This window comes from Hyperolius riggenbachi, chromosome 10 (genome assembly GCF_040937935.1).
Source record: "Hyperolius riggenbachi isolate aHypRig1 chromosome 10, aHypRig1.pri, whole genome shotgun sequence".
Taxonomy (NCBI): domain Eukaryota; kingdom Metazoa; phylum Chordata; class Amphibia; order Anura; family Hyperoliidae; genus Hyperolius; species Hyperolius riggenbachi.
In genome coordinates, this window is record NC_090655.1 from 283,062,940 (window position 1) to 283,090,684 (window position 27,745).

General features: G+C 45.4%; 1 protein-coding gene across 1 annotated transcript; it reads left to right on the plus strand.

The window, feature by feature from the left end:
- The first annotated feature begins 5,161 nt into the window (after window positions 1-5,161).
- Window positions 5,162-27,145, plus strand: LOC137535530 (zinc finger protein 300-like). Its single transcript, XM_068257370.1, has 2 exons — window positions 5,162-5,372; window positions 25,567-27,145. Exons 1-2 carry the CDS (start codon window positions 5,165-5,167, stop codon window positions 26,688-26,690), a joined length of 1,332 nt encoding a protein of 443 aa, XP_068113471.1. The 5' UTR covers window positions 5,162-5,164; the 3' UTR covers window positions 26,691-27,145.
- The last annotated feature ends 600 nt before the right edge of the window (window positions 27,146-27,745 follow it).

Genomic DNA, 27,745 nt, shown 5'->3' on the forward strand with positions numbered 1-27,745 from the left:
GGACGCGTGGTGCGTCCCACATAATGTTTTGGGCAATCACAGGACAACAGGTATATCACATGGTCACTGCCGCATGTAATAAATTGTTTGATTGTGACCTTTTGTTGTCGTCCATCTACTGTTTCTTTAGCTCTGTGTTTGATAAATGGGCAGCAACCACATCTTTTTACATGACATTTATAATTACCTGTGATAGCAGGAAACATAGTTTTAGGTGCTTCAAGAGTTTTCTTAACATTACTCGGTGCTATAATATTTTTTATGGATCTAGCTTTTTTGCTTTTATATCTCTCTCCACAGCTTCCAATACAATTCCTAGCAGTTTCTGACACTAGATGAGGGTGGTGAGTACCCATGAGATAGATATTGTCCATAGTAGGAATTGGTTATACTTCTCATAGTATTCCATGTATTTTTGGTTAAAGCTGTTTATTTAACTCCCAATGGTTGAACAGTGCGATTTTATGTCTGTATGTAGCCCAATGGCAGAACTGATTACATGTGGGGGGTTTTATACTACATATAAATAATCATTTAGTATTCACTGTGCGATTGTTATTGTGGGCCACACGACCCTTGTTTCCCCCCCCCCCCCTCCCCCTCCCTGAACCCCTTTCCTTCCATTTTTTCCCCTCCCCCCCCCCCCCCCACCCTCCCCGCCTATCCAAGCCTATCCAATTATTGGTATTCCATTATGATATGTCAATTCCATTATCAAAATATTCCGTCAGCTGTATATCTCAGAACCAATGTTATGAATACATCAGACCCGTACAAAAATAGTAGGGCTGTTAAATAGGTTTTTATAACTTTTTATCTTGATTTTCATTTCAATTTTAATGTCTTATCTGTATATTTGGCAAGCCTTGGGTTCAGAGAAAATAATTCCTGCAATAACTAAATTATATTAGGTGTTTTCTGTCTATAATAGGTTTTATATATCTATATCATGCTTTTTAAATTCATTATTTTTAACAGGTTGCCACACATTTGTTTAATTTATAATATTGTCTTAACTGCATTACTGTAAAATTTATAAAGCACTCCAGGGGTACGCGCTGTGAGCCAGCTTTATTTCTTAGCAGCGTATCCCCGAACGATACAGCAAGCTGACTAGCTTGCGCATAATGTTCATGAACAATAAAGTTCGTTTTAATTTTCCTCACTTGTTGCCATAACTACGGCATCTATGCGGATATAAATCCGCCTCCCGATACGCGTGACGTCATCTGATGAAGGCGCAGAGCGCCGAAACGCGTCATGACGTCACACGCACCACGATTCTAGGCCCCGCCCACCGCCTCGCAAGACGAGCTTCCTGGTACATCGGACACGCTGCTGCTGGCCACAGCGCGTGCAGCCTTGCCGCTGAGGGGTGTAGCGGGTAGCCCACCCGCTGACAAGCGTTTTTAATCTTTATTTCTGTAAGTATTCACTTTTAAGCGCAATAAAAGTCTCATCTTGGGTAACGCACTTAGAGCGCTCCTTCTTTTTTAGATACTTTTTGCACACTCCCTAACTTGGAGCAGCATAAACTGTGTTTGCCTGGTGTGGACTAGAGACTCATTGGATGTGATTGGTCAAGGCTTCCTGGAGTTGAAAGCGCAAGGAACACTTTTTTTATCTACTAACTCCTCTGCCTACATATACTGGGACATATACCTCTGCCTACATATACTGGGACATATACCTCTGCCTACATATACTGGGACATATACCTCTGCCTACATATACTGGGACATATACCTCTGCCTACATATACTGGGACATATACCTCTGCCTACATATACTGGGACATATACCTCTGCCTACATATACTGGGACATATACCTCTGCCTACATATACTGGGACATTTACCTGTGCCTATATATACTGGGACATATACCCCTGGGTCCATATACTGGGGACATATACCCCCTGACTACATATACTGGGCACATTACATATACTGGGGACATATACCTCTGCCTTCATATACTGGGACATATACCCCTGGCTACATATACTGGGGACACTGGCTGTTTGTCATTATGTGCATTTATCGGTGAAAAGCTGTCTCTTATTATGTGCATTTACTGGTGAAAAGCTGTCTCTTATTATGTGAATTTACTGGTGAAAAGCTGTCTCTTACTATTTCTCTACCCTCCGTGTGGCTGACTGTCCTCCCTCCAGCCCCCCCCCCCCCCTGTGGCTGTCTCTGTCCCCCCTGGTGTGGCTGTGTCTCTCTCCCTCTCTGTCCCCCCTGGTGTGGCTATCTTTCTGTCCCCCCCCCCCCCCCTTCCCCGGTGTGGTTGACTCTCTCTTTGTCCACCCTGGTGTGGCTGTCTCTCTCCCCTAGTGTGGCTGTCTCTCTCTCCCCCCTTATGTGGCTTTCTCTCCCCCCCCCCCTTATGTGGCTGTCTCTCTCCCCCCCTTATGTGGCTGTCTCTCTCTCTCTCCCCCCTTATGTGGCTGCCTCTCTCTCTCCCCCCTTATGTGGCTGCCTCTCTCTCTCCCCCCTATGTGGCTGCCTCTCTCTCTCCCCCCTTATGTGGCTGTCTCTTCCCCCTTATGTGGCTGTCTCTCTCCAACCTTATGTGGCTGTCTCCCTCTATCCAACCTAGTGTGGCTGTCTCTCTCTCTCCCCCCTTATGTGGCTGTCTATGTCCCCCCTGGTGTGGCTGTCTCTCCCCCCCTTATGTGGCTGTCTCTCTCTCTCCCCCCCCCCCTTATGTGGCTGTCTCTCTCTCTCTCCCCCCCCTTATGTGGCTGTCTCTCTCCCCCCCCCTTATGTGGCTGTCTCTCTCTCCCCCCTTATGTGGCTGTCTCTCTCTCCCCCCTTATGTGGCTGTCTCTCTCTCTCTCCCCCCTTATGTGGCTGTCTCTCTCTCTCCCCCCTTATGTGGCTGCCTCTCTCTCTCTCCCCCCTTATGTGGCTGCCTCTCTCTCTCCCCCCTTATGTGGCTGCCTCTCTCTCTCCCCCCTTATGTGGCTGCCTCTCTCTCTCCCCCCCTTATGTGGCTGCCTCTCTCTCTCCCCCCCCTTATGTGGCTGCCTCTCTCTCTCCCCCCCTTATGTGGCTGCCTCTCTCTCTCCCCCCCTTATGTGGCTGCCTCTCTCTCTCCCCCCTTATGTGGTTGTCTCTCTCTCCCCCCTTATGTGGCTGTCTCTCTCTCCCCCCTTATGTGGCTGTCTCTCTCTCTCCAACCTTATGTGGCTGTCTCTCTCTCTCCAACCTTATGTGGCTGTCTCTCTCTCTCCAACCTTATGTGGCTGTCTCCCTCTATCCAACCTAGTGTGGCTGTCTCTCTGTCTATGTCCCCCCTGGTGTGGCTGTCTCTCTGTCTGCCCCCCCCCCCCTCCCCGGTGTGGCTGTCTCTCTTTCTGTCCTCCCTGGTGTGGCTGTCTCTAATTTTCTGGTGAAAAGCTGCACTCATTGCGTTTATTTTCTGGTGAAAAGCTGCACTCATTGCGTTTATTTTCTGGTGAAATGTGGCCTACTGCGATAATTTTATGTGAAATGTGGCCCGCTGTGTTTATTTTCTACTAAAATGTTGCCCACTGCATGACTTTGTGCTGAAATGTTGCCCACATTGCGTGATTTTCTGCTGAAATGTTGCCCACAGTGCGTTTACTTTCTGGTGTCTGGGGTAACTGTTGCTGCATTTATTATTTAATGGTCATAGTTGGCTATATTTGCTGCTTTGGGGTTACGGCGGGTATACTAATTAATAGCATCACACAGTTTCTGCACACCCGTGATGCGAATCCTCGTTTCACCACATCATGGAGGAAACACTGCTTTCTTATGCCTCGCTGTAACATCATTACGTTAGCTCCGCCCATACAATGTCATGGCCATTTTTCACCAATTTTCCATCCAATGTCATGGCCACGCCCATTTTTCACACAAAAAAACCGCGTCCCTTGTGCTATTGATATGATGCACTATCTGTCCCAGGAGAGGACGTCAGGATGTGTGCTCCTAATCCCTAGATAGGTTTCATGCAGTGAGTGTTTGCATGTCTGCACTATGCATGTTACAGGGCCAGACTTAGGACACCTACGTTTTCCTGGATAGTTCTGCGCAGTGTAGGTGACAACGCAAGGGAATGCATTCTTTTGTAACTAAAACCATTGATTTTAACTTAGCTGTAGGGATAGCCGTGGTGCCTGGATGATTGATTTAAATGACTGCATTTGTTTGAAAATTTGCATGTGAGTGTGCAAAGGGTTAATTGTTTTTTGCTATTTTTCTGGCCACACCCCCTTTAGCACATCCCTTTTCCTTAATAACTTATTTAAATGTCCTAACCAGGGATCAGCTTCGAATGAAATCTGAATGAGTTTCATTCATATTTCATCCTCCTAATTAGTGCAGTTTACGGGGCGTGTGAGGGGGGTTAAACTTACACTGCAGCCGTCTTCTTTAATTCTTCCTAAGACGCATCTTACGCTGCGTTCCAAGCCGCGTCATGTGACTACTACGCTTCCTCCTTTAACCTGGAAGGAGGAAGTGAGGTAGTCACGTTAAAGTGGCGTCAGACGCGACGTGGGAAGATTTAAAGAGGACGGAGGCCAGGTATTTTACCCCCTCACCCGCCTCATCAGCTGCACTAATTAGCAGTATGAAATCCAAATTAAACTCATTCAGATTTCATTTGAAGCTCATCCCTGGTGCTATCTTGAGGTGATGTGCCTGGATATATATATTTTTTTTCTTGACCATGGAAGAGGGGACTGTGCAGGAGACATTATCATCACCCCTAGCAAAGTATGTTCTTTTCTGTGCTCTGTTTACTACTGCTGGTATCTTACAGCTATAATCTGTTATCCTTTTCAGAACTGAGATCTGAGCTCAAAGAACAAGAGAGGAGTGATCAGCAGTGTATGGAGGAGGGAGACATGATGAGGACAAGTAAAGAGGAAGAAGAGGAGAAGTATGTGAGGAGTGATCAGCTGTCTATGGAGGAGGGAGACATGATGGGGACAATTAAAGTGGAAGAACAAGAGATGTATGTGAGGAGTGATCAGCAGTCTGTGGAGGAGGGTGACACGATGAGGACAAGTAAAGAGGAAGAAGAGACGTATGTGAGGAGTGATCAGCAGTCTATGGAGGAGGGAGACACGATGAGGACAAGTAAAGAGGAAGAAGAGACGTATGTGAGGAGTGATCAGCAGTCTATGGTGGAGGGTGGCTTGATGGGGACAATAAAAAAGGAGGAAGAGAAGACATATGTGAGGTGTGATCAGCAGTCTATGGAGGAGGGTGACATGATGAGGACATGTAAAGAGGAAGAAGAGACGTATGTGAGGAGTGATCAGCAGTCTATGGAGAAGGGTGACATGAGGACAATTAAAGAGGAAGAGGCTCTTACAGAGGGTAAAACAGGTGAGTAATCAAAATTAAATACTGAATGTCTTCTTAGTTATTACGACTGTTTCACTGCTCACAGACTTGCCATATAAGGTGATATGATCCTAACTCCTCATGTTACATTTTTTACATCTTAATCCATAAGTCTTGATAGTATTTGGTGACAACTTACTAACAGTACACATAACCTGATTGCTTTGGATTACCCTGTTCTGTGGAGGGGGGATGCATAAGAAGCATCCTGATACATCTCACAGAAGAAATACAATGCAGATCAGGTGAGGACTTTCCAACTATGAGAGTCACTCACTAAATTGTGTTTATACCTCATTACAGGCACACTGTGCAGTCACATTACACACATCACACCCCTATTACTTCTCACATTCCCTGTGTACATAGTGTGTTAATACCTCATTACAGGCCCACTGTGCAGTCACATTACACACATCACATCCCTATTACTTCTCACATTCCCTGTGTACATAGTGTGTTTATACCTCATTACAGGCACACTGTGCAGTCACATTACACATCACATCCCTATTACTTCTCACATTCCCTGTGCACATAGTGTGTTTATACCTCATTACAGGCACACTGTGCAGTCACATTACACACATCACACCCCTATTACTCCTCACATTCCCTGTGTACAGTGTGTTTATACCTCATTACAGACACACTGTGCAGTCACATTACACATCACATCCCTATTACTTCACATTCCCTGTGTACATAGTGTGTTTATACCTCATTACAGACACACTGTGCAGTCACATTACACACATCACATCCCTATTACTTCTCACATTCCCTGTGTACATAGTGTGTTTATACCTCATTACAGGCACACTGTGCAGTCACATTAAACACATCACATCCCTATTACTTCTCACATTCCCTGTGTACATAGTGTGTTTATACCTCATTACAGGCACACTGTGCAGTCACATTACACATCACATCCCTATTACTTCTCACATTCCCTGTGTACATAGTGTGTTTATACCTCATTACAGGCACACTGTGCAGTCACATTACACATCACATCCCTATTACTTCTCACATTCCCTGTGTACATAGTGTGTTTATACCTCATTACAGGCACACTGTGCAGTCACATTACACACATCACATCCCTATTACTTCTCACATTCCCTGTGTACATAGTGTGTTTATACCTCATTACAGGCACACTGTGCAGTCACATTACACATCACATCCCTATTACTTCTCACATTCCCTGTGTACATAGTGTGTTTATACCTCATTACAGGCACACTGTGCAGTCACATTACACATCACATCCCTATTACTTCTCACATTCCCTGTGTACATAGTGTGTTTATACCTCATTACAGGCACACTGTGCAGTCACATTACACACATCACATCCCTATTACTTCTCACATTCCCTGTGTACATAGTGTGTTTATACCTCATTACAGGCACACTGTGCAGTCACATTACACATCACATCCCTATTACTTCTCACATTCCCTGTGTACATAGTGTGTTTATACCTCATTACAGGCACACTGTGCAGTCACATTACACATCACATCCCTATTACTTCTCACATTCCCTGTGTACATAGTGTGTTTATACCTCATTACAGGCACACTGTGCAGTCACATTACACACATCACATCCCTATTACTTCTCACATTCCCTGTGTACATAGTGTGTTTATACCTCATTACAGGCACACTGTGCAGTCACATTACACATCACATCCCTATTACTTCTCACATTCCCTGTGTACATAGTGTGTTTTTACCTCATTACAGGCACAGTGTGCAGTCACATTACACACATCACACCCTTATTACTTCTCACATTCCCTGTGTACATAGTGTGTTTATACCTCATTACAGGCACACTGTGCAGTCACATTACACACATCACACCCCTATTACTTCTCACATTCCCCTGTGTACATAGTGTGTTTATACCTCATTACAGGCACACTGTGCAGTCACATTACACATCACACCCCTATTACTTCTCACATTCCCTGTGTACATAGTGTGTTTATACCTCATTACAGGCACACTGTGCAGTCACATTACACACATCACATCCCTATTACTTCTCACATTCCCTGTGTACATAGTGTGTTTATACCTCATTACAGGCACACTGTGCAGTCACATTACACACATCACATCCCTATTACTTCTCACATTCCCTGTGTACATAGTGTGTTTATACCTCATTACAGGCACACTGTGCAGTCACATTACACATCACATCCCTATTACTTCTCACATTCCCTGTGTACATAGTGTGTTTATACCACATTACAGACACACTGTGCAGTCACATTACACACATCACACCCCTATTACTTCTCACATTCCCTGTGTACATAGTGTGTTTATACCTCATTACTGGTACACCTTGCAGTCACATTACACATCACACCCCTATTACTCCTCACATTCCCTGTGTACATAGTGTGTTTATACCTCATTACAGGCACACTGTGCAGTCAAATTACACACATCACACCCCTATTACTTCTCACATTCCCTGTGTACATAGTGTGTTTATACCTCATTACAGGCACACTGTGCAGTCACATTACACATCACACCCCTATTACTTCTCACATTCCCTGTGTACATAGTGTGTTTATACCTCATTACAGGCACACTGTGCAGCCACATTACACATCACACCCCTATTACTTCTCACATTCCCTGTGTACATAGTGTGCTTATTAGAGATGTCGCGAACCTCCGATTTTCGGTTTGCGAACTTGCGCGGAATGTTCGGTTCGCGCAAAAGTTCGCAAACCGCAATAGACTTCAATGGGGATGCGAACTTTCAAAAATAGAAAAAATTATGCTGGCCACAAAAGTGATGGAAAAGATGTTTCAAGGGGTCTAACACCTGGAGGGGGGCATGGCGGAGTGGGATACATGCCCAAAGTCCCGGGGAAAAAATCTGGATTTGACGCAAAGTAGCATTTTAAGGGCAGAAATCACATTGAATGCTAAATTGCAGGCCTAAAGTGCTTTAAAACGTCTTGCATGTGTATACATCAATCAGGGAGTGTAATTAGAGTTCTGCTACACACTGACACACCAAACTCACTGTGTAACGTGACGGCCGTACTGGACTGGTGTGCACCGTGGCCAGAGTGTAGGCCGTGGCGTTTTTCAAGCCCATATGGTCGCCGGGCTGTGGTAGCTCAATGATAGAACAACAGTGACTGTCCAGCTGATCAAATTTGGTCTGACCACAATGAAGCAACGACCTTATTATCTTTTGTGTGCCACCCCCACCCGAGACACTCAAATAGCCGGTGGTCATTGCTTCATTGTGATGCGCAAGCCCCTTAACCGCGGCAAGGTAATGATCATGAAGGGGGATGGGCACATGTACATGCCTTTTGTTTTGTTGTTGCAGCCGCCCGCAGTGCAGCCAGAAAAATTAGGCAGGCATGTACACGCACCAGAAAAATTAGTGTAGCGGCCGCTGCTAGCAGCGGCCTTAAAAATTCTGGAATCCGCCTAGAGTCCTGGACCCTGTTGGTGGTGGCGGAGAAGGCAGTCAAGCGGCCTGCAGGCAGAGATGCTGTGTGTGGGGACTGACTTAGTCTTCGGTCGTGCAGTAGCCTTCCGGGATCCATTCCTCATTCATCTTGATAAAGGTGAGGTACTGAACACTGTCGTGACTTAGGCGACTTCTCTTCTCAGATGCAGTGAGCTGTGTCCACTGAACAGTGAAGGTACTTAAGATGCAGTGAGGTGGGTTCTCACTCAACACAACCGGTAGTTAGATGCAGTGAGGTGGCCAGGTGGGTTCTCACTCAACCCAACAGGTATTTAGATGCAGTGAGCTGGGTTCACTCAACACAACGCTAGGTATATGCAGTGATGAGGTGGGTTAAGTATACACAACAGGTACTGGGTAGTTAGATGCAGTGAGCTGGGTTCACTGAACAGTGAAGGTACTTAAGATGCAGTGAGGTGGGTTCTCACTCAACACAACCGGTAGTTAGATGCAGTGAGGTGGCCAGGTGGGTTCTGTGGAAGTCACTTACTTACCAATACACCAAGATTTCAAAAATACGTCAGGAGATGAAAAGAAAAACAAGATATGGCTTTATTCAAAAATGTCACATGTATACATGCGGGAAACTAAGTAAGCCTAGTAAAAGGATTAAGGCAGTTTAAGGTTTCTGGCTTTACTTCCGCTGTGCAATAGTTCTTATACCCCAAAGTAGGTATGCATGATGTAATTTTACTTGTCCAATAATAATGCATGTCTCTGAGAGTTTTTTCTTCTTCAAACAGAAGGGTGGAGATTTCCCACAGCATTGCACCTGGTATGATCTCCAGCACGTAGTCTATTCTCACATGGATACTTCCAAGGTCTTAGCTTGCAGGACTTGAAACATCCTCCGGTGGAAGGTTTGCAGTGCCAGGCGCAGCATGTCTGTTATACATTCCTGAAAGATAAGAAATTCACACAGTACTAGTTCTTGGCTAAAGCATGTCAGCAATAAAAGAATCTGAGTCTAATGTTAAAGGGTAACTCTATTCATCTGGGATACATTGGCCTTATTAAACATTAGTGTCACCTTATATCTATTAAGTGCATATCTATGAAACTTGGATTAACATACAGCTCTGACATTAACATACCCCCCTGTTGCACATATATATGTATAAGGTGGCAAAGGGTTCTACTACATAGACTTGAAACACTTCTTATATAATGGAAGCTAGCAGTTGCTTTCTTTGTAGCCTTGTAGCATTGCAAAATATATATATGTATTTATATGACGCCTAATGCTTCTAGTATACTATCTTATCCGCTATCAAACAATCTACACAACTGAGAAGTCAATTTTTGGGAATTTGTGCTTCCCCATAAAGCTGTCCTCCTCCTCACTGTCATTGTATTCTTCATGTTGGAATGAAAACATGGCTGCATCAGTTTTCTGCTTTATGAAACTTCCCACGTATTTCCTGGCCAGGGGTATGACACAGCAAGCCAAAAAACTGAACATGCGTATCACAATAAGTATCATGGTACCAACATTTTTTAGGAAACCCTTCCAGTCTCCAAACCAGTCATTGAACCATTTTGTAAAGGAATCTGATACACCAGAGTTTCTTTTTAACTCGTCTGATAGGTCAGTCAGTTTCCTCAAAGCTTCTGTCACCCGTCCATCAGGGCCAGTTTCACTGGGAATGTAGGTACAGCAGGCCCCGCCCAGTCCCAGAAATTTGCAAACTCCTCCTTTCTCAGCAAGCATCATGTCCAGACTCATTCTGTTCTGAAATGTCATTTTGGAGTTTGGGCCTAACTCATTAACTATGCCCTGCCGAGCATCACGCGTGAAATTCACAAATCTTTGATGATTGTAATATATGTAGTTTATCCACTCCACGTTTTTATTAATGGTGATCTGTGGAATCATAGACTCAAACCCTGCCCACACCGGGTTTCTGGCCTTAAATTCATCTGGAACCCCTCTGGGGACACCTATTGCATCCAAAAAGACATGTGGGTCCAGGTTACCTCTAAGTTCTCTCTTAAAGATCTTGTGGGCTTCCTTTTCAAAATCTTGGTCACTTTCTCTAAACATATGTGTGGGCATAATGAGTTTGGCCAGTGCACAGTGACCTTTCCATACTGGTGGCAATCTAGGACGTAATTTAAGATCACCGCACAACCAGTAGATATCACCAAGGGAGTGTGTCTGATGAAATAGTAGGAAAGGGTCTGCTTGTTTCATTACAGCACAGTAACCAGGGGGAAATTCACCCACATCTACTCCACCTGAATTCGTACTGTTATAACAGGTATAGTTTCCCTTGTACACAGTTGCTGAGTGGTCAATTTGATCAGGGGTACCTTCCTTCAATGGGTATCGGTCTATCCACATTTTACAGAGTGGATCTGTTGTGGCCGGGGTTTGACCCTTACTCCTATAGAGTGACAGAAAACATGTCTCACCCCCTTCTGGAAGGGGAAGTGGCACAGTGCCAAGGTGTGGCCTTGCTCCTGCACATACATAACAATCTGACATATTGTTTTGTTTGGCTGTGTACCTCATCCATTCAAGCCACATGTTAGTATATTTATATCCTGTCTCCATGGCAATGGTCTCCTCAAATGTAGGGTTAGCCAGGGCCTGTACCCATGGTTCCTGATCCTCATGCTCCATGACTTTAAACTCAGGGTTTTTGTACATGTCCCTGAGCGAAAACTTCCCCAGAGGCCCCCCTGTATACCCTGGGACATGCATGCCTATCACATACGTTCCTGCATCTCCAGGGCTTGGGTTTTCTATATTCAGGGTCAGGCGCTGGGAACTATCTATTAGTTTTCCAGGCATACAGACTCCCCCAGCTGTTGTTAAGGTCATCCTTGAGCGAAGGGGCACCCCATTTCAGTCAATCCGTGTCATGGCAGGATCAGGTCTGTATCCCCAGTCAGTACCTGTGTTCCAGGCAGCTGCTTTCCAAGAACTACATTCATACCCCCAATGGTCATCAGTCACGCAAATGAAAAATTGTCCTTTTTCATAAAGGCTGCAGTGCCAATTACAACGTTGCACAACCTGGCAGTAGTCAAAGGTGTAAGTCGCCACTTGTACTTGTGAAGAGTTATACCAGAACACTAAGTTCTGGTGTTCTCTTGTTACAGCAACCTGTCCTTTTTGCATCAGTCCTATATTTATGGCATCCCGTTTAACCCTTGGTCGGTTGTGAGTTACATTATCAGTTTGTGGAAAGGCTGAAGGAGGTGTTTGGAAATGCTCTAGGGCTTCTAACACTATCCACAATGTCCCAATAAAAAGCATAGCAATAATGACTCCCTTTCCACTTGGAGTGTTAAAGTATCCTGTATCCAAGATCCCCATTTTTTTTTTTTTTAAGAAAACTCTGAGAATTAAACGGGCCCCAACTCTCCCTAATCTAGCTCCCCAATCATCCTGTTCAGGGCTTGTGCCCGCTTTGAATAGAGGAAAATCTCTAATATTCCCTCCACCCGCTGTGACGTTGTCTTGACTGGAGCTCAGGCAAATGTTCCTCACACTCCAGGGCCCAGGAGCTTACACCTCCCGTCACAGGATGCTGTCTATTCTGTCCCTGAACCGGGAATGGGTGCCCTTTTGCAGTGAGTTAAATGTATCCACGAACTTTTTTCGGCTACTCTGACCGCTGTGGGTGTGGCCAGCAACACCTGGTAAGGACCCTCCCACCGTGGGGTGTTCCAATGTTTTCTTTTAATTGTACCATTTGTTCTTTCCACATCTCCTGCTGACTGTGTGTGATAACTACAATGGTGTCTAACGTTTATGCACAAAGTAACTGTCAACTGTTTAATGATATCATTCACAAAATGGCTACCATTGTCACTGATGATTTTTTCTGGTATGCCCCATCTCGGAATAATATCTCTTGTCAGCGCTTTTGCAACTGTGAGTGCATCAGCTTTTGCAGTGGGAAAGACTTCCACCCACCCCGAGAATATATCTAGCAGCACTAGAGCATATTTCTTTCCCTCTGCAGGGGTGAGTTCAATTTAATCCAGTGCAATGGTATGAAAGGGGTAATGTGGTGTAGGTGTTTTACCAATAGGTGGCTTTAATCCCTTTACTGTGTTTTGCTGGGCACATACAGTGCATTGTGAGACAAACTTCTTAAAAAAGGTGCTTATGCCCGGACAGTAAAAATATTTGGTTGCTGTAGCCATCATACCACCCGTTGAGACATGGGTGACCCCATGTAACACAAGAGCCAATAATCTGTACAGAAGTCTGGGAAGGCATAAGGCATCATTGACACAGAGGAGGCCGCTATCATTAACTGTTGCATGTGCTCTTTGCCACTGAGACTTTTCAGCTGCTGGTGCATTGCTCTGGAATTCCACTAAGAGATCAGTGGTGATCGCTGCAGAGAATGGAATGATGAGAGGGGGGGGGGGGGGGGCTGCTGGCAGAGGGGGATCTGTGTCAGGGAGTGAAGGGAAGGCGGCAGCTGTGGTGGGCAGAAGGGATGGGATGGCTCAGAAATTGGGAGAGGGCGCTGTGCCGCCAATTTCGCCTCAGCATCTGCAAGATTGTTGCCACGGGTAACGTCAGAGTCATCACGCATGTGTGCCATGCATTTTACCACAGCTACCTGCGAGGGCAGCAGTACACTATCAAGGAGCTGTTGCAATAAGTCTTTATGGCGGACTGGTTTCCCAGCCACAGTTAACATGCCTCGGTTCCTCCACTGTGCAGCGTAGGTATGACAAGAAGAGAACGAATACTGGCTGTCAGTGTAAACAGTGAGAACTTCACCCTCGTGCAACGCACAGGCTCGAGTGAGTGCATGAATCTCTGCAGCTTGTGCAGAGTAGGAGATTGGTAAGGGACCAGACTCCAAAACAGTATCCAGGGTAACAACAGCATATCTCACTCTGTTCACTCCTAAGGCATCTTTGGAGGCAGAGCCATCGACAAAGACGAGTGTACTTCCGGGTATTGGTTCGGACTTCAGGTCTTCTCTGGGTAGAAAGACCTTTTGTGACTCTGTGACACAATCATGCTGAGGCTCATCACCCTCTGCAGCGGGGTCGGGAGTAAAGTTGCTGGGTTGAGTGTGGTACAGCGTTTCACTGTAAGGTGAGGCTGACCCAGCAAAGTGGCAGTGCAATACAAGTGACGGGCAGGAGTTAGTAACGTCATTTTATCCTGCAACAAAAGAGCATGCACTGCGTGGGGAACAAGAACCTCTAGTGGATAACAGCTTAGATACAAGACGGCAAGGCACATGCAACCTGATCCAAAGGCTTAGAATAAAAACCTAGCGGCCTCTGTTTGTCTCCCCAAGTTTGTGTCATCACAGCTGTCATGCATTTATCTTTGCAATCAACATACAGTTTAAAAACCTTCGTGTAATCAGGGAAGGCTAAAACCAGGGGATCTTGCAGCGCAGACTTACACCTCTGAAATGCCATAGTCAAGTCATCTGTCCAGGTGACTTTGTCAGTCATTGCCATTGGGTCAGTGTGGATGGCATTGAACAAAGGCTTAACCAGTGCTGAGCAATGGATAATCCAGGCCCTGCAGTAGTTAAGGGTGCCAAGGAACGTCATCATGTCTTTCTTTGTCACAGGTTTTGGTATATCTTGGATAGCTCGTACCCGCGTATCCTCAATAGTACGTCCTGCACCTGAAATGAGTTGTCCTAAATATTTAACTGTGGGCTGACAAAACTGCAGTTTTTTACGTGAGGCCTTGTGGCCCTGTTCTGCTAAGAAACAGAGCAGTTGCACTGTGAGTTGCAGACACCTCTTCTCATCTGGAGCACCTATACACTAATCATCGACATAAATGAGGAGTCTGCAATCATCAGGGACAGGAAAAGATTCTAGAGACCTATTTATCTCTTGTGAAAAGATCGCCGGACTTTCACAGTATCCCTGCGGGAGTCTCGAGTACGTGTACCTTTTCCCTTTAAATGTAAAAGCGAACCAAAATCTGCTGTCAGGATGTAGTTTTATAGAATAAAAAGCATCTTTTTTAAATCGACTATGCTGAAAATTTGACAGCTTGGGGTGATCTCATTCAGAATGGTGTTGGGATCTGGAACCACTGGAGCTCGCGGCACAATTGCTTCATTTACCGCTTTAAGATCATGAACTAGGCGGTATTCTGTTGAGTTTGGCTTGGCCAGGGGAAAAATGGGCGTGTTACAGGGGGAGGAGTCACAAGGTATGAGCACACCCTTCTCTAGGAAACCAAATATGATGGGCTCAATGCCGGCAACCATGTCAGGTTTAAGTGGATACTGTTTTTTATAAGGCCGGTACGCACCTTTAGCAACTACAATGACCTCCTCTGAGTTTTTTTTATCAGACCCACGTCAGTGTCAGATTGTGCCCACAGCTTGTCTGGGACACTGGACAACTCATGTCAGGACGCATCTGCAAAGTCAACATTGTCAGCTTCTTCAGGTCGTTTAGTCAGGTGTATCAGCATTCCCGTGGTCTGAAGGTGGCGTGGGCAGTAAATGCCCTCACCACTTCCTTCTTTCCACTTGTTCAATAGAATCCCGGCCGTGTCCCAACGTCCCCACTGCGGTTTGTACAGTGAAGCATGAGGGGCGGAGTTCGGGACAGCAAACAGCTCATCCTGCAGGATGCCGTCTGTCTCAACACTGTCCCAGCCTGGGATTGAAACCTCATACAGAACATAACCTTCTGCATTTTCCCATAGTCCGGTAATCTCTACACAGACTTTTCTCCTCATCGGATACTGTTGCTCATAGTCCAAATCCCTGCATCCATTTGCTATGTAATGTGTGGTGACGTGTGCCACACATACTACCTCCTGAAATGTATCAGCTGGACCGGCATCCTGCTGCATCCAGTTCAGGAGTGAATTTGGCAGAATAATACCGTACCAATGCACGTCAGGTGCTTCTGCCATAGGAGCACGATGGATCTGCAGTGACTCTGGACCGGGAGCAATTGTCAACTTTAAATCACCAATCAAGTCTCTGCCACACAGATTAATTGGGCACCTTGCAGAAATTATGAAACTGCAAAACACAGCTCTGCCTGACTTTTCATCTAAAACCTGCAACGGTTTAGTGGTTGGGGACACTTCAAACCCACCACCGGCATTTTGTGTTACAACTGTACCCAACCTTTCCCATGGGATATTTAAACCAGTCCCAAGGACAGACCTACATGCACCAGTGTCAACCAAAAACTTGATTCTAACACTCGATACAGACAAGAGGATTTCAGGCTTTTTTGTGTCAGCATAATCAATCTCAATCACAATAGTGTCACGGCTCAACTCTTCCCTGCCTAGTCATGCAGACTGGGTTGGTTGCTTGGTTTGATTGGCCGTATTCTCTGGGCAGTCTCGTGCAATGTGATCCCGCTTTCCACAAATGAAACATTCCCCTCTTTCTCGTTTTCCTGCATAGTCACGCACAAATCTACGGGGACGGGGACGCGAGACATCTCCGCTGTATGCACCCTCCTCTCCCATGCCCTGGTTATAGGCGGACAAGGAATAGGAGGCTGCCGCAGCAGGATGTCTCTTCTGTCCCTGCTTCTTTTTTTTCTATCAGAATTTTCTCCGCATGCCTGGCATACTCCAAAAACTCTGTCACACTGCACGTACGCCATGTAATCAAATGTTTATGGATTGTCCACTGTAATTCTTCCTTTAAAGCCCTATCAATCTGTGCTTTGAGCTGTTGTTCCCATTGTGTAGTGCCATCAAGCACTGCAGGTTTCTGCAACCCACTGTATTTTTCAAAAGCATCCATGACCCGTGCAACCAGATCATCCACACTTTCGTTTGCTTTCTGGGAAATCGTAGAAAGCTTGGTAAAATCTGGGGTGATCTTATAAAATGTTATCATTCGTTGGATCAATTCATCCCACCTGGTGGTTAAGGTTGTGCTCTCCCAATCCAACTCCACTGGCGGGTCAGTCGCAAGTCGTCCAGGCCCCCATGCACTCCAATTACCCTCGATGTTAACCCATCCAGTACCACAGACTCTTCTCACAACTCTCTCACATTCAGTGGCAGTCAGCTTAAAACTCCGCCTCAACTCAGTCAGTTGTTTAACACATTCAACCACATCCTCTCTCGGGCTAGGTATAGTCTTAATTGCATTCAACATGTCGTCCTCTGTCCAGGGTCTGTAAACATGTATGGTTTGCCCTGCTCCGTTTGGGAGCTCTATCATAGGCATTTGCATTGCGGGTTCAGGGTTGCACTTTTCAGTAGGCACTGAAATGGTCACTGCTGGCTGTCGCAATGTGGTGGGAGATGGGTAAGGTAATAGGGCAGAACCCGGGAGCTGTGACATGGCTGCCATCGGGTGCATAAAGATGGCACCTGGATTATAGGAAGGAAGTTGAGGGTGTGGAAGCGGTGGGTAAATGTTAGTATAATTCGGCGGGGTCTGAGATGGCTGTTCTTCACTATTTGCACTTACTCTCAGATCTCCCGTTGTCACAGCTAACTGATCAACCGCCTGTTTGATGCCCGAGGCTGAGGGTGCTCTGCCTCGGGCTCCTGAGGTTCTTCGTTCCCGCAACTGTCTATCAGACGTTGTCACCTCAGTTTGTCTATTAACAGATTTGGACTTTGTGGGCTCACTGATGTTTCCTGTACTTGAGGAGCGGGCTGGATGTCCTGACTTATGATCTGGAGCCCGCTGAGGGGATTGGGATCTCTGCCTCAGCCTTTGTGCTGCTCCAGCCTCAGCTCCAAGCACATCTCCACTTTCACTCTCACTCTCAACATCCTGCGCAGTCGCACTGTGACCATATTAACCCTCCAAATCACTCGCTTTCTTTCCAAAATAAAAGGAACACAGTTCCCTCTTACGCTTGTCAGCTCCATCTCGCCATTCTCTCGCCAATTGCAAACCATATTTATTCTGCAAAGTCAATTTCCCTTTACTTCTCTCCTCTATAGCCTTTATCAATGCCCTGCATTGTTTTGGGTGCAAATGGCCCGGGAATTTGAACATCTCATGCCAGACCTCGCATTTCTCTGTCAAGCGGGGGTCTTTACGGTGCATGAGAAGTTCATCATCTGTTGCACGAAGAAGTTGAGCTTTAGTTGCATTTTGCCCCATCCTGCCTGACAATTCTATTCCGGGGTACCTGTGATCTGTTTCCTATGATATAACTGCTCAGCCGCCGCTGCCCCCCAGTGTACCGATACTGTGCTGGGGCCGACTTGCTGAATAGTACGCTTCACTGAATGCCGCTGTAACTCGGGCGCGCTTTGCGAGAATTACTACCCAGCCTAGCAAATCAGTGATGATAACCACGGCTATTATCCGGCTTGCACTTAAGCCCTGAATCCAACCCGGCTATGGTAGCCCTGGATTAAATTCGGCTTGCACTATGAGCCCTGGATTACTTTTGCCCTGTGGCTATTGCGTGGTATCCGCTGTTTCTCCTCATCCGGTCACTGAGGATCTATTCCACCTCGCAGATACCACGACTGACAATTGGTAAAATTGTCAGCTTTTTTACAGATCACAGGTATCCCCAGCTAACCCAATTGTCATGCAGTACTTGAATAAAATCAAATATCTACTTACTTTTTTGATGCACCTTGATAGCTCTCAGCGTTGACAATCAATGTAATCCGCTCAATCCGTGGCCGGCCACACATTCACACACAAACACACCAAAAAAAGTAAAGCCCTCTGCTCTTCAAAGCATCTCCTGAAATCCTGGTTTTTGGATTCGAGTTCCGTCCCGTCTGGGTATACCACTCTGAGAATTTGCCTCTTTTTACAGGGAATTTTTTACCCTGGAGGACTTATTGTGTTGGGATGACTGGGATCATCACCCCCATATTTCAGAGACATACCCCAGGCAGAACAGAATCGATCCCGCTTCGAAGGACCATAATGTGGAAGTCACTTACTTACCAATACACCAAGATTTCAAAAATACGTCAGGAGATGAAAAGAAAAACAAGATATGGCTTTATTCAAAAATGTCACATGTATACATGCGGGAAACCAAGTAAGCCTAGTAAAAGGATTAAGGCAGTTTAAGGTTTCTGGCTTTACTTCCGCTGTGCAATAGTTCTTATACCCCAAAGTACGTATGCATGATGTAATTTTACTTGTCCAATAATAATGCATGTCTCTGAGAGTTTTTTCTTCTTCAAACAGAAGGGTGGAGATTTCCCACAGCATTGCACCTGGTATGATCTCCAGCACGTAGACTATTCTCACATGGATACTTCCAAGGTCTTAGCTTGCGAGACTTGAAACATCCTCCAGTGGAAGGTTTGCAGTGCCAGGCGCAGCATGTCTGTTATACATTCCTGAAAGATAAGAAACTCACACAGTACTAGCTCTTGGCTAAAGCATGTCAGCAATAAAAGAATCTGAGTCTAATGTTAAAGGGTAACTCTATTCATCACAGCAGTGGCTGGATAGTGTAATGGTTAAGGGCTCTGCCTCTGATGTAGGCGTCCTGGGTTCAAATCCTGGCTCTTCCTACTCAGTAAGCCAGCACCTATTCAGTAAGGAGTTCATTGGGCAAGACTCCCTAACACTGCTACTGCCTACTGAGTGCGCTCTAGTGGCTGCCTCGCAAGCGCTTTGAGTCCGACAGGAGAAAGGCGCTATACAAAAAAAGGAATTATTATTATCTGGGATACATTGGCCTTATTAAACATTAGTGTCACCTTATATCTATTAAGTGCATATCTATGAAACTTGGATTAACATACAGCTATGACATTAACAGTTCTCACTCAACACAACAGGTATTTAGATGCAGTGAGCTGGGTTCACTCAACACAAAGCTAGGTATATGCAGTGATGAGGTGGGTTAAGTAAACACAACAGGTACTGGGGTATATGCAGTACTGGGTAGTACAATGTGCAGCTCCCTGTCACACACACAGGTAGTCACTGAATGTGCTGGGCTGCTGGCAGTGGCACACACACTATCAATTAGCAATGCTGTGCATGCAACAAAAGTGTCAGTTTGACACACAGAAAAAAAAAGTACAGGATGAGCTCTGACAAGAGCTGTTGCTGGGTGCTATAGAAGCAATAACAATCAGCCAGGAGCAAGCTAAGCAGCCAAGAACCTAACTAATCTGTCTCTAGAAGAACAAGTCTGCAGCAGCTCTCCCTAGTCTGTCTAATAGCAGGCAGACGAGTGACTGTAATGGCCACCGGAGGCTGCCTTATATAAGGGGGCGGGGTGGGTCTCCAGGGCTTAGTGTAGCCTGAATGGCTACAATGTGCCTGCTGACTGTGATGCAGAGGGTCAAAGTTGACCCTCATAGTGCATTATGGGGCGAATCGAACTTCTGCAAAAGTTCGCCTGGTGCAGGCGAACGCGAACCCCCGAAGTTCGCCTGGAACCGTTCGCCGGCGAACCGTTCGCCGGCGAACCGTTCGCTACACCTCTAGTGTTTATACCTCATTACAGTTACACTGTGCAGCCACATTACACACATCACACCACTATTACTTCTCACATTCCCTGTGTACATAGTGTGTTTCTACCTCATTACAGGCACACTGTGCAGTCACATTACACACATCACTCCCCTATTACTTCTCACATTCCCTGTGTACATAGTGTGTTTATACCCCATTACAGGCACACTGTGCAGCCACATTACACACATCACACCCCTATTACTTCTCACATTCCCTGTGTACATAGTGTGTTTCTACCACATTACCGGCACACTGTGCAGTCACATTACACACATCACACCCCTATTACCTCTCACATTCCCTGTGTACATAGTGTGTTTATACCATATTACAGGCACACTGTGCAGTCACATTACACACATCACACCCCTATTACTTCTCACATTCCCTGTGTACATAGTGTGTTTATACCTCATTACATGCACACTGTGCAGTCACATTACACACATCACACCCCTATTACTCCTCACATTCCCTGTGTACATAGTGTGTTTATACCTCATTACAGGCACACTGTGCAGTCACATTACACACATCACACCCCTATTACTCCTCACATTCCCTGTGTACATAGTGTGTTTATACCTCATTACAGGCACACTGTGCAGCCACATTACACACATCACACCCCTATTACTCCTCACATTCCCTGTGTACATAGTGTGTTTATACCCCATTACAGGCACACTGTGCAGCCACATTACACACATCACACCCCTATTACTTCTCACATTCCCTGTGTACATAGTGTGTTTACACCGCATTACAGGCACACTGTGCAGTCACATTACACACATCACACCTCTATTACTCCTCACATTCCCTGTGTACATAGTGTGTTATACCTCATTACAGGTACGCTGTGCAGTCACATTACACACATCACACCCCTATTACCTCTCACATTCCCTGTGTACATAGTGTGTTTATACCATATTACAGGCACACTGTGCAGTCACATTACACACATCACACCCCTATTACTTCTCACATTCCCTGTGTACATAGTGTGTTTATACCTCATTACATGCACACTGTGCAGTCACATTACACACATCACACCCCTATTACTCCTCACATTCCCTGTGTACATAGTGTGTTTATACCTCATTACAGGCACACTGTGCAGTCACATTACACACATCACACCCCTATTACTCCTCACATTCCCTGTGTACATAGTGTGTTTATACCCCATTACAGGCACACTGTGCAGCCACATTACACACATCACACCCCTATTACTTCTCACATTCCCTGTGTACATAGTGTGTTTACACCGCATTACAGGCACACTGTGCAGTCACATTACACACATCACACCTCTATTACTCCTCACATTCCCTGTGTACATAGTGTGTTATACCTCATTACAGGTACGCTGTGCAGTCACATTACACACATCACACCCCTATTACGTCTCACATTCCCTGTGTACATAGTGTGTTTACACCTCATTACAGGCACACTGTGCAGTCACATTACACACATCACACCCCTATTACTTCTCACATTCCCTGTGTACATAGTGTGTTTATACCTCATTACAGGAACACTGTGCAGTCACATTACACATCACACCCCTATTACTTCTCACATTCCCTGTGTACATAGTGTGTTTATACCTCATTACAGGCACACTGTGCTGTCACATTACACACATCACACCCCTATTACTTCTCACATTCCCTGTGTACATAGTGTGCTTATACCTCATTACAGGCACGCTGTGCAGTCACATTACACACATCACACCCCTATTACTCCTCACATTCCCTGTGTACATAGTGTGTTTATACCTCATTACAGGCACACTGTGCAGTCACATTACACACATCACACCCCTATTACTCCTCACATTCCCCTGTGTACATAGTGTGTTTATATCTCATTACAGGCACACTGTTCAGTCACATTACACATCACACCCCTATTACTTCTCACATCCCTGTGTACATAGTGTGTTTATACCTCATTACAGGCACACAGTGCAGTCACATTACACATCACACCCCTATTACCTCTCACATTCCCTGTGTACATAGTGTGTTTATACCTCATTACAGGCACACTGTGCAGTCACATTACACATCACACCCCTATTACTCCTCACATTCCCTGTGTACATAGTGTGTTTATACCTCATTACAGGCACACTGTGCAGTCACATTACACACATCACACCCCTATTACTTCTCACATTCCCTGTGTACATAGTGTGTTTACACAGATTGGGCACAGTAGGGGTGACTTAGTGTTACTGGCCTGTAATAAGCTGATAATGGTCACTGTACATTACTGTACGTAGATTGGCCACAGTAGGGGTGACTTAGTGTTACCAGCCTGTAATAAGCTGATAATGGTCACTGTACATTACTGTACACAGATTGGTCACAGTAGGAGGTGATTAGTGTTACCGGCCTGTAATAAGCTGATAATGGTCACTGTACATTACTGTACACAGATTGGTCACAGTAGAGGTGAAATAGTGTTACAGGCCTGTAATAAGCTGATAATGGTCACTGTACATTACTGTACACAGATTGGTCACAGTAGGGGTGACTTAGTGTTACCAACCTGTAATAAGCTTATAATGGTCACTGTACATTACTGTACACAGATTGGTCACAGTAGGGGTGACTTAGTGTTACCAGCCTGTAATAAGCTGATAATGGTCACTGTACATTACTGTACACAGTTTGGTCACAGTAGGGGTGACTTAGTGTTACTGGCCTGTAATAAGCTGATAATAGTCACTGTACATTACTGTACACAGATTGGTCACAGTAGGGGGTGACTTAGTGTTACTGGCCTGTAATAAGCTGATAATAGTCACTGTACATTACTGTACACAGATTGGTCACAGTAGGGGTGACTTAGTGTTACTGGCCTGTAATAAGCTGATAATAGTCACTGTACATTACTGTACACAGATTGGTCACAGTAGGGGTGACTTAGTGTTACCAACCTGTAATAAGCTTATAATGGTCACTGTACATTACTGTACACAGATTGGTCACAGTAGGGGTGACTTAGTGTTACCAGCCTGTAATAAGCTGATAATGGTCTCTGTACATTACTGTACACAGATTGGTCACAGTAGGGGTGACTTAGTGTTACCAGCCTGTAATAAGCTGATAATGGTCACTGTACATTACTGTACACAGATTGGTCACATTAGGGGTGACTTAGTGTTACCAGCCTGTAATAAGCTGATAATGGTCACTGTACATTACTGTACACAGATTGGTTACAGTAGGGGTGACTTAGTGTTACCGGCATGTAATAAGCTGATAATGGTCACTGTACATTACTGTACACAGATTGGTCACAGTAGGGGTGACTTAGTGTTACTGGCCTGTAATAAGCTGATAATGGTCACTGTACATTACTGTACACAGATTGGTCACAGTAGTGGTGACTTAGTTTTACCGGCTTGTAATAAGCAGATAATGGTCACTGTACATTACTGTACACAGATTGGTCGCAGTAGGGGTGACTTAGTGTTACTGGCCTGTAATAAGCTGATAATGGTCACTGTACATTACTGTACACAGATTGGTCACAGTAGGGGTGACTTAGTGTTACTGGCCTGTAATAAGCTGATAATGGTCACTGTACATTACTGTACACAGATTGGTCACAGTAGGGGTGACTTAGTGTTACCAACCTGTAATAAGCTTATAATGGTCACTGTACATTACTGTACACAGATTGGTCACAGTAGGGGTGACTTAGTGTTACCGGCCTGTAATAAGCGGATAATGGTCAATGTACATTACTGTACACAGATTGGTCACAGTAGGGGTGACTTAGTGTTACTAGCCTGTAATAAGCTGATAATGGTCTCTGTACATTACTGTACACAGATTGGTCACAGTAGGGGTGACTTAGTGTTACCAGCCTGTAATAAGCTGCTGATGTTCACTGTACATTACTGTACACAGATTGGTCACAGTAGGGGTGACTTAGTGTTACTGGCCTGTAATAAGCTGATAATGGTCACTGTACAGTACTGTACACAGATTGGTCACAGTAGGGGTGACTTAGTGTTACCGGCCTGTAATAAGCTGATAATGGTCACTGTACATTACTGTACACAGATTGGTCACAGTAGGGGTGACTTAGTGTTACCGGCCTGTAATAAGCAGATAATGGTCACTGTACATTACTGTACACAGATTGGTCACAGTAGGGGTGACTTAGTGTTACCGGCCTGTAATAAGCTGATAATGGTCACTGTACATTACTGTACACAGATTGGTCACAGTAGGGGTGACTTAGTGTTACCGGCCTGTAATAAGCTGATAATGGTCACTGTACATTACTGTACACAGATTGGTCACAGTAGGGGTACTTTAGTGTTACTGGCCTGTAATAAGCTGATAATGGTCACTGTACATTACTGTACACAGATTGGTCACAGTAGGGGTACTTTAGTGTTACTGGCCTGTAATAAGCTGATAATGGTCACTGTACATTACTGTACACAGATTGGTCACAGTAGGGGTGACTTAGTGTTACCGGCCTGTAATAAGCAGATAATGGTCACTGTACATTACTGTACACAGATTGGACACAGTAGGGGTGACTTAGTGTTACCGGCCTGTAATAAGCTGATAATGGTCACTGTACATTACTGTACACAGATTGGTCACAGTAGCGGTGACTTAGTGTTACTGGCCTGTAATGAGCTGATAATGGTCACTGTACAGTACTGTACACAGATTGGTCACAGTAGGGGTGACTTAGTGTTACTGGCCTGTAATAAGCTGATAATGGTCACTGTACGTTACTGTACACAGATTGGTCACAGTGAGGGTCAATGAGATGCAAATAAGTCTAACTTGTATAGGAATGTAATGCAAATTGTATGCAGATAATCAGATTTGTCAAGACATGCATTGGATTGGCTGAATTCCAAGACACATAGCATTTTCATGCAATGAAAAGTCATGTGATTGGCCGCCTGCAGTGAGCACAACCTTCTTCAGTTCTCTGTCAGGATGACTAGTGATGGTCAGTAGTATGCAAATAACTCAGAGCAAATTGTATGCTAACGATATGCAAAGTTATGCAGCTGCTGTATCCGGTCCATTTGGAATCTGCATCATCTTTGCATCAACTTGGAATTATCAGCAGCTCACTGACCATCTCTAATGATAATTGTTCCTCCCCTCAGAACTCTCTAACAGAAAGTGATGATGTTTCTCTATTTGCAGGGCGGAGTCCCGGCATCAGGAACCTCTCAGAGACTTGTCTCTCTGTATCCATAGACTGTACAATGAATGATGATGTCACTGGACAAGAGCCTCCTGCAGATATCCTGGTTACCCCAAATATTCCCCCAGACCCCCCTCACCTGTCTAACCCCGAGGGGCCTCATACCCAGCACAGCTCTCCCCCTGCTGGAGGGTCTCATTCTTGTTCCACGTGTGGGAAATGTTTCGTATATAAATCAAAGCTTGTCGTACATGAGAGATCTCATACTGGTGAGAAGCCTTATTCATGTGCTGAGTGTGGGAAATGTTTTGTTCAGATATCACATCTTGCCAGACATGAGAGACTTCACACTGGAGAAAAGCCCTATTCATGTGATGAGTGTGGGAAATGTTTTGTTCAGATATCACATCTTGCCAGACATGAGAGACTTCACTCTGGAGGGAAGGCCTATTCTTGTGTTGAGTGTGGGAAATGTTTTGTATATAAATCAAAGCTTATTAGACATGAGAGATTTCACACTGGTGAGAAGCGATATTCATGTGCTGAGTGTGGAAAATGTTTTGTATATAAATCAAAGCTTATTAGACATGAGAGGTTTCACACTGGTGAGAAGCCCTATTCATGTGCTGAGTGTGGGAAATGTTTTGTACATAAATCGCATCTTGTTATACATGAGAGATCTCACACTGGAGAGAAGCCCTATTCATGTGCTGAGTGTGGGAAATGTTTTTTTCAGATAGCACATCTTGCCAGACATGAGAGACTTCACACTGGAGAGAAGCCCTACTCATGTGCTGAGTGTGGGAAATGTTTTGTTCAGATATCACATCTTGCCAGACATGAGAGACTTCACACTGGAGAGAAGCCCTATTCATGTGCTGAGTGTGGGAAATGTTTTGTGCATAAATCACACCTTGTTACTCATGAGAGATCTCATACTGGTGAGAAGCCCTATTCATGTGTTGAGTGTGGGAAATGTTTTTCACGGAAATCTCATCTTGTCAGACATGAGAGACTTCACACTGGTGAGAAGCCCTATTCATGTCCTGAGTGTGGGAAATGCTTTGCACTGAAATTAGAGCTTGTCAGACATGAGAGATCTCACACTGGTGAGAATTCCTAAGCATGTGCTGAGTGTGGGAAATGTTTTGCTTGAAAATTAAGTATTTCACACCCAAGATACCAAAGAAAATTAGCGCAGGTGAGTTTGGGCGTAGGGTGCAGCCAAAAAATAACTCGCTCTGCTCTAGCCAAATTTTTGCAGCAATTCGCGGAGATATGTAGTTTGCCAGCAGGGGAATTACCTCATCTTTTTGCTAACTTGAGCTGCTGTAGCTGTAGTTTGCATTATGGCCTATGGCAGCGTGCAAATCATTGGTTTAGCATTGAGCTGAAATTAGCTGTCTCTCCCAATGATATTCTCACGAAGCCTCTTGCAGTGACCTCATGTATGAAATGGAATTTATTACAGCTTTGGCATACTAGTATCACAAACGATAAAACCAGAGACATACAATGTTAGAACCACTAAACCTTTCAGGAGCACTGACTGTACTCATGGGGGGACCTGTCAGCAGTATGAAGCGTGTGGCAATCGCCCGGCTAATGCCTGTGCTACCAGCCATGCAGATGCTGCCAGATTGTCCCTCCACCCCCCCCCCCCCAACACCCCACACTGTGCACAGCTGGCTGCGGGAGGCTGCAGGAATATGACACCCCCTAACTCCCCACACTGTGCACAGCTGGCTGCGGGAGGCTGCAGGAATATGACACCCCCCAACACCCCACACTGTGCACAGCTGGCTGCGGGAGGCTTCAGGAATATGACAGCCCCCAACTCCCCACACTGTGCACAGCTGGCTGCGGGAGGCTGCAGGAATATGACACCCCCCAACACCCCACACTGTGCACAGCAGGCTGCGGGAGGCTTCAGGAATATGACACTCCACACTGTGCACAGCTGGCTGCGGGAGGCTGCAGGAATATGACACCCCCAACTCCCCACACTGTGCACAGCTGGCTGCGGGAGGCTGCAGGAATATGACAGCCCCCAACTCCCCACACTGTGCACAGCTGGCTGCGGGAGGCTGCAGGAATATGACACTCCCCACACTCTGCACAGCTGGCTGCGGGAGGCTGCAGGAATATGACACTCCCCACACTGTGCACAGCTGGCTG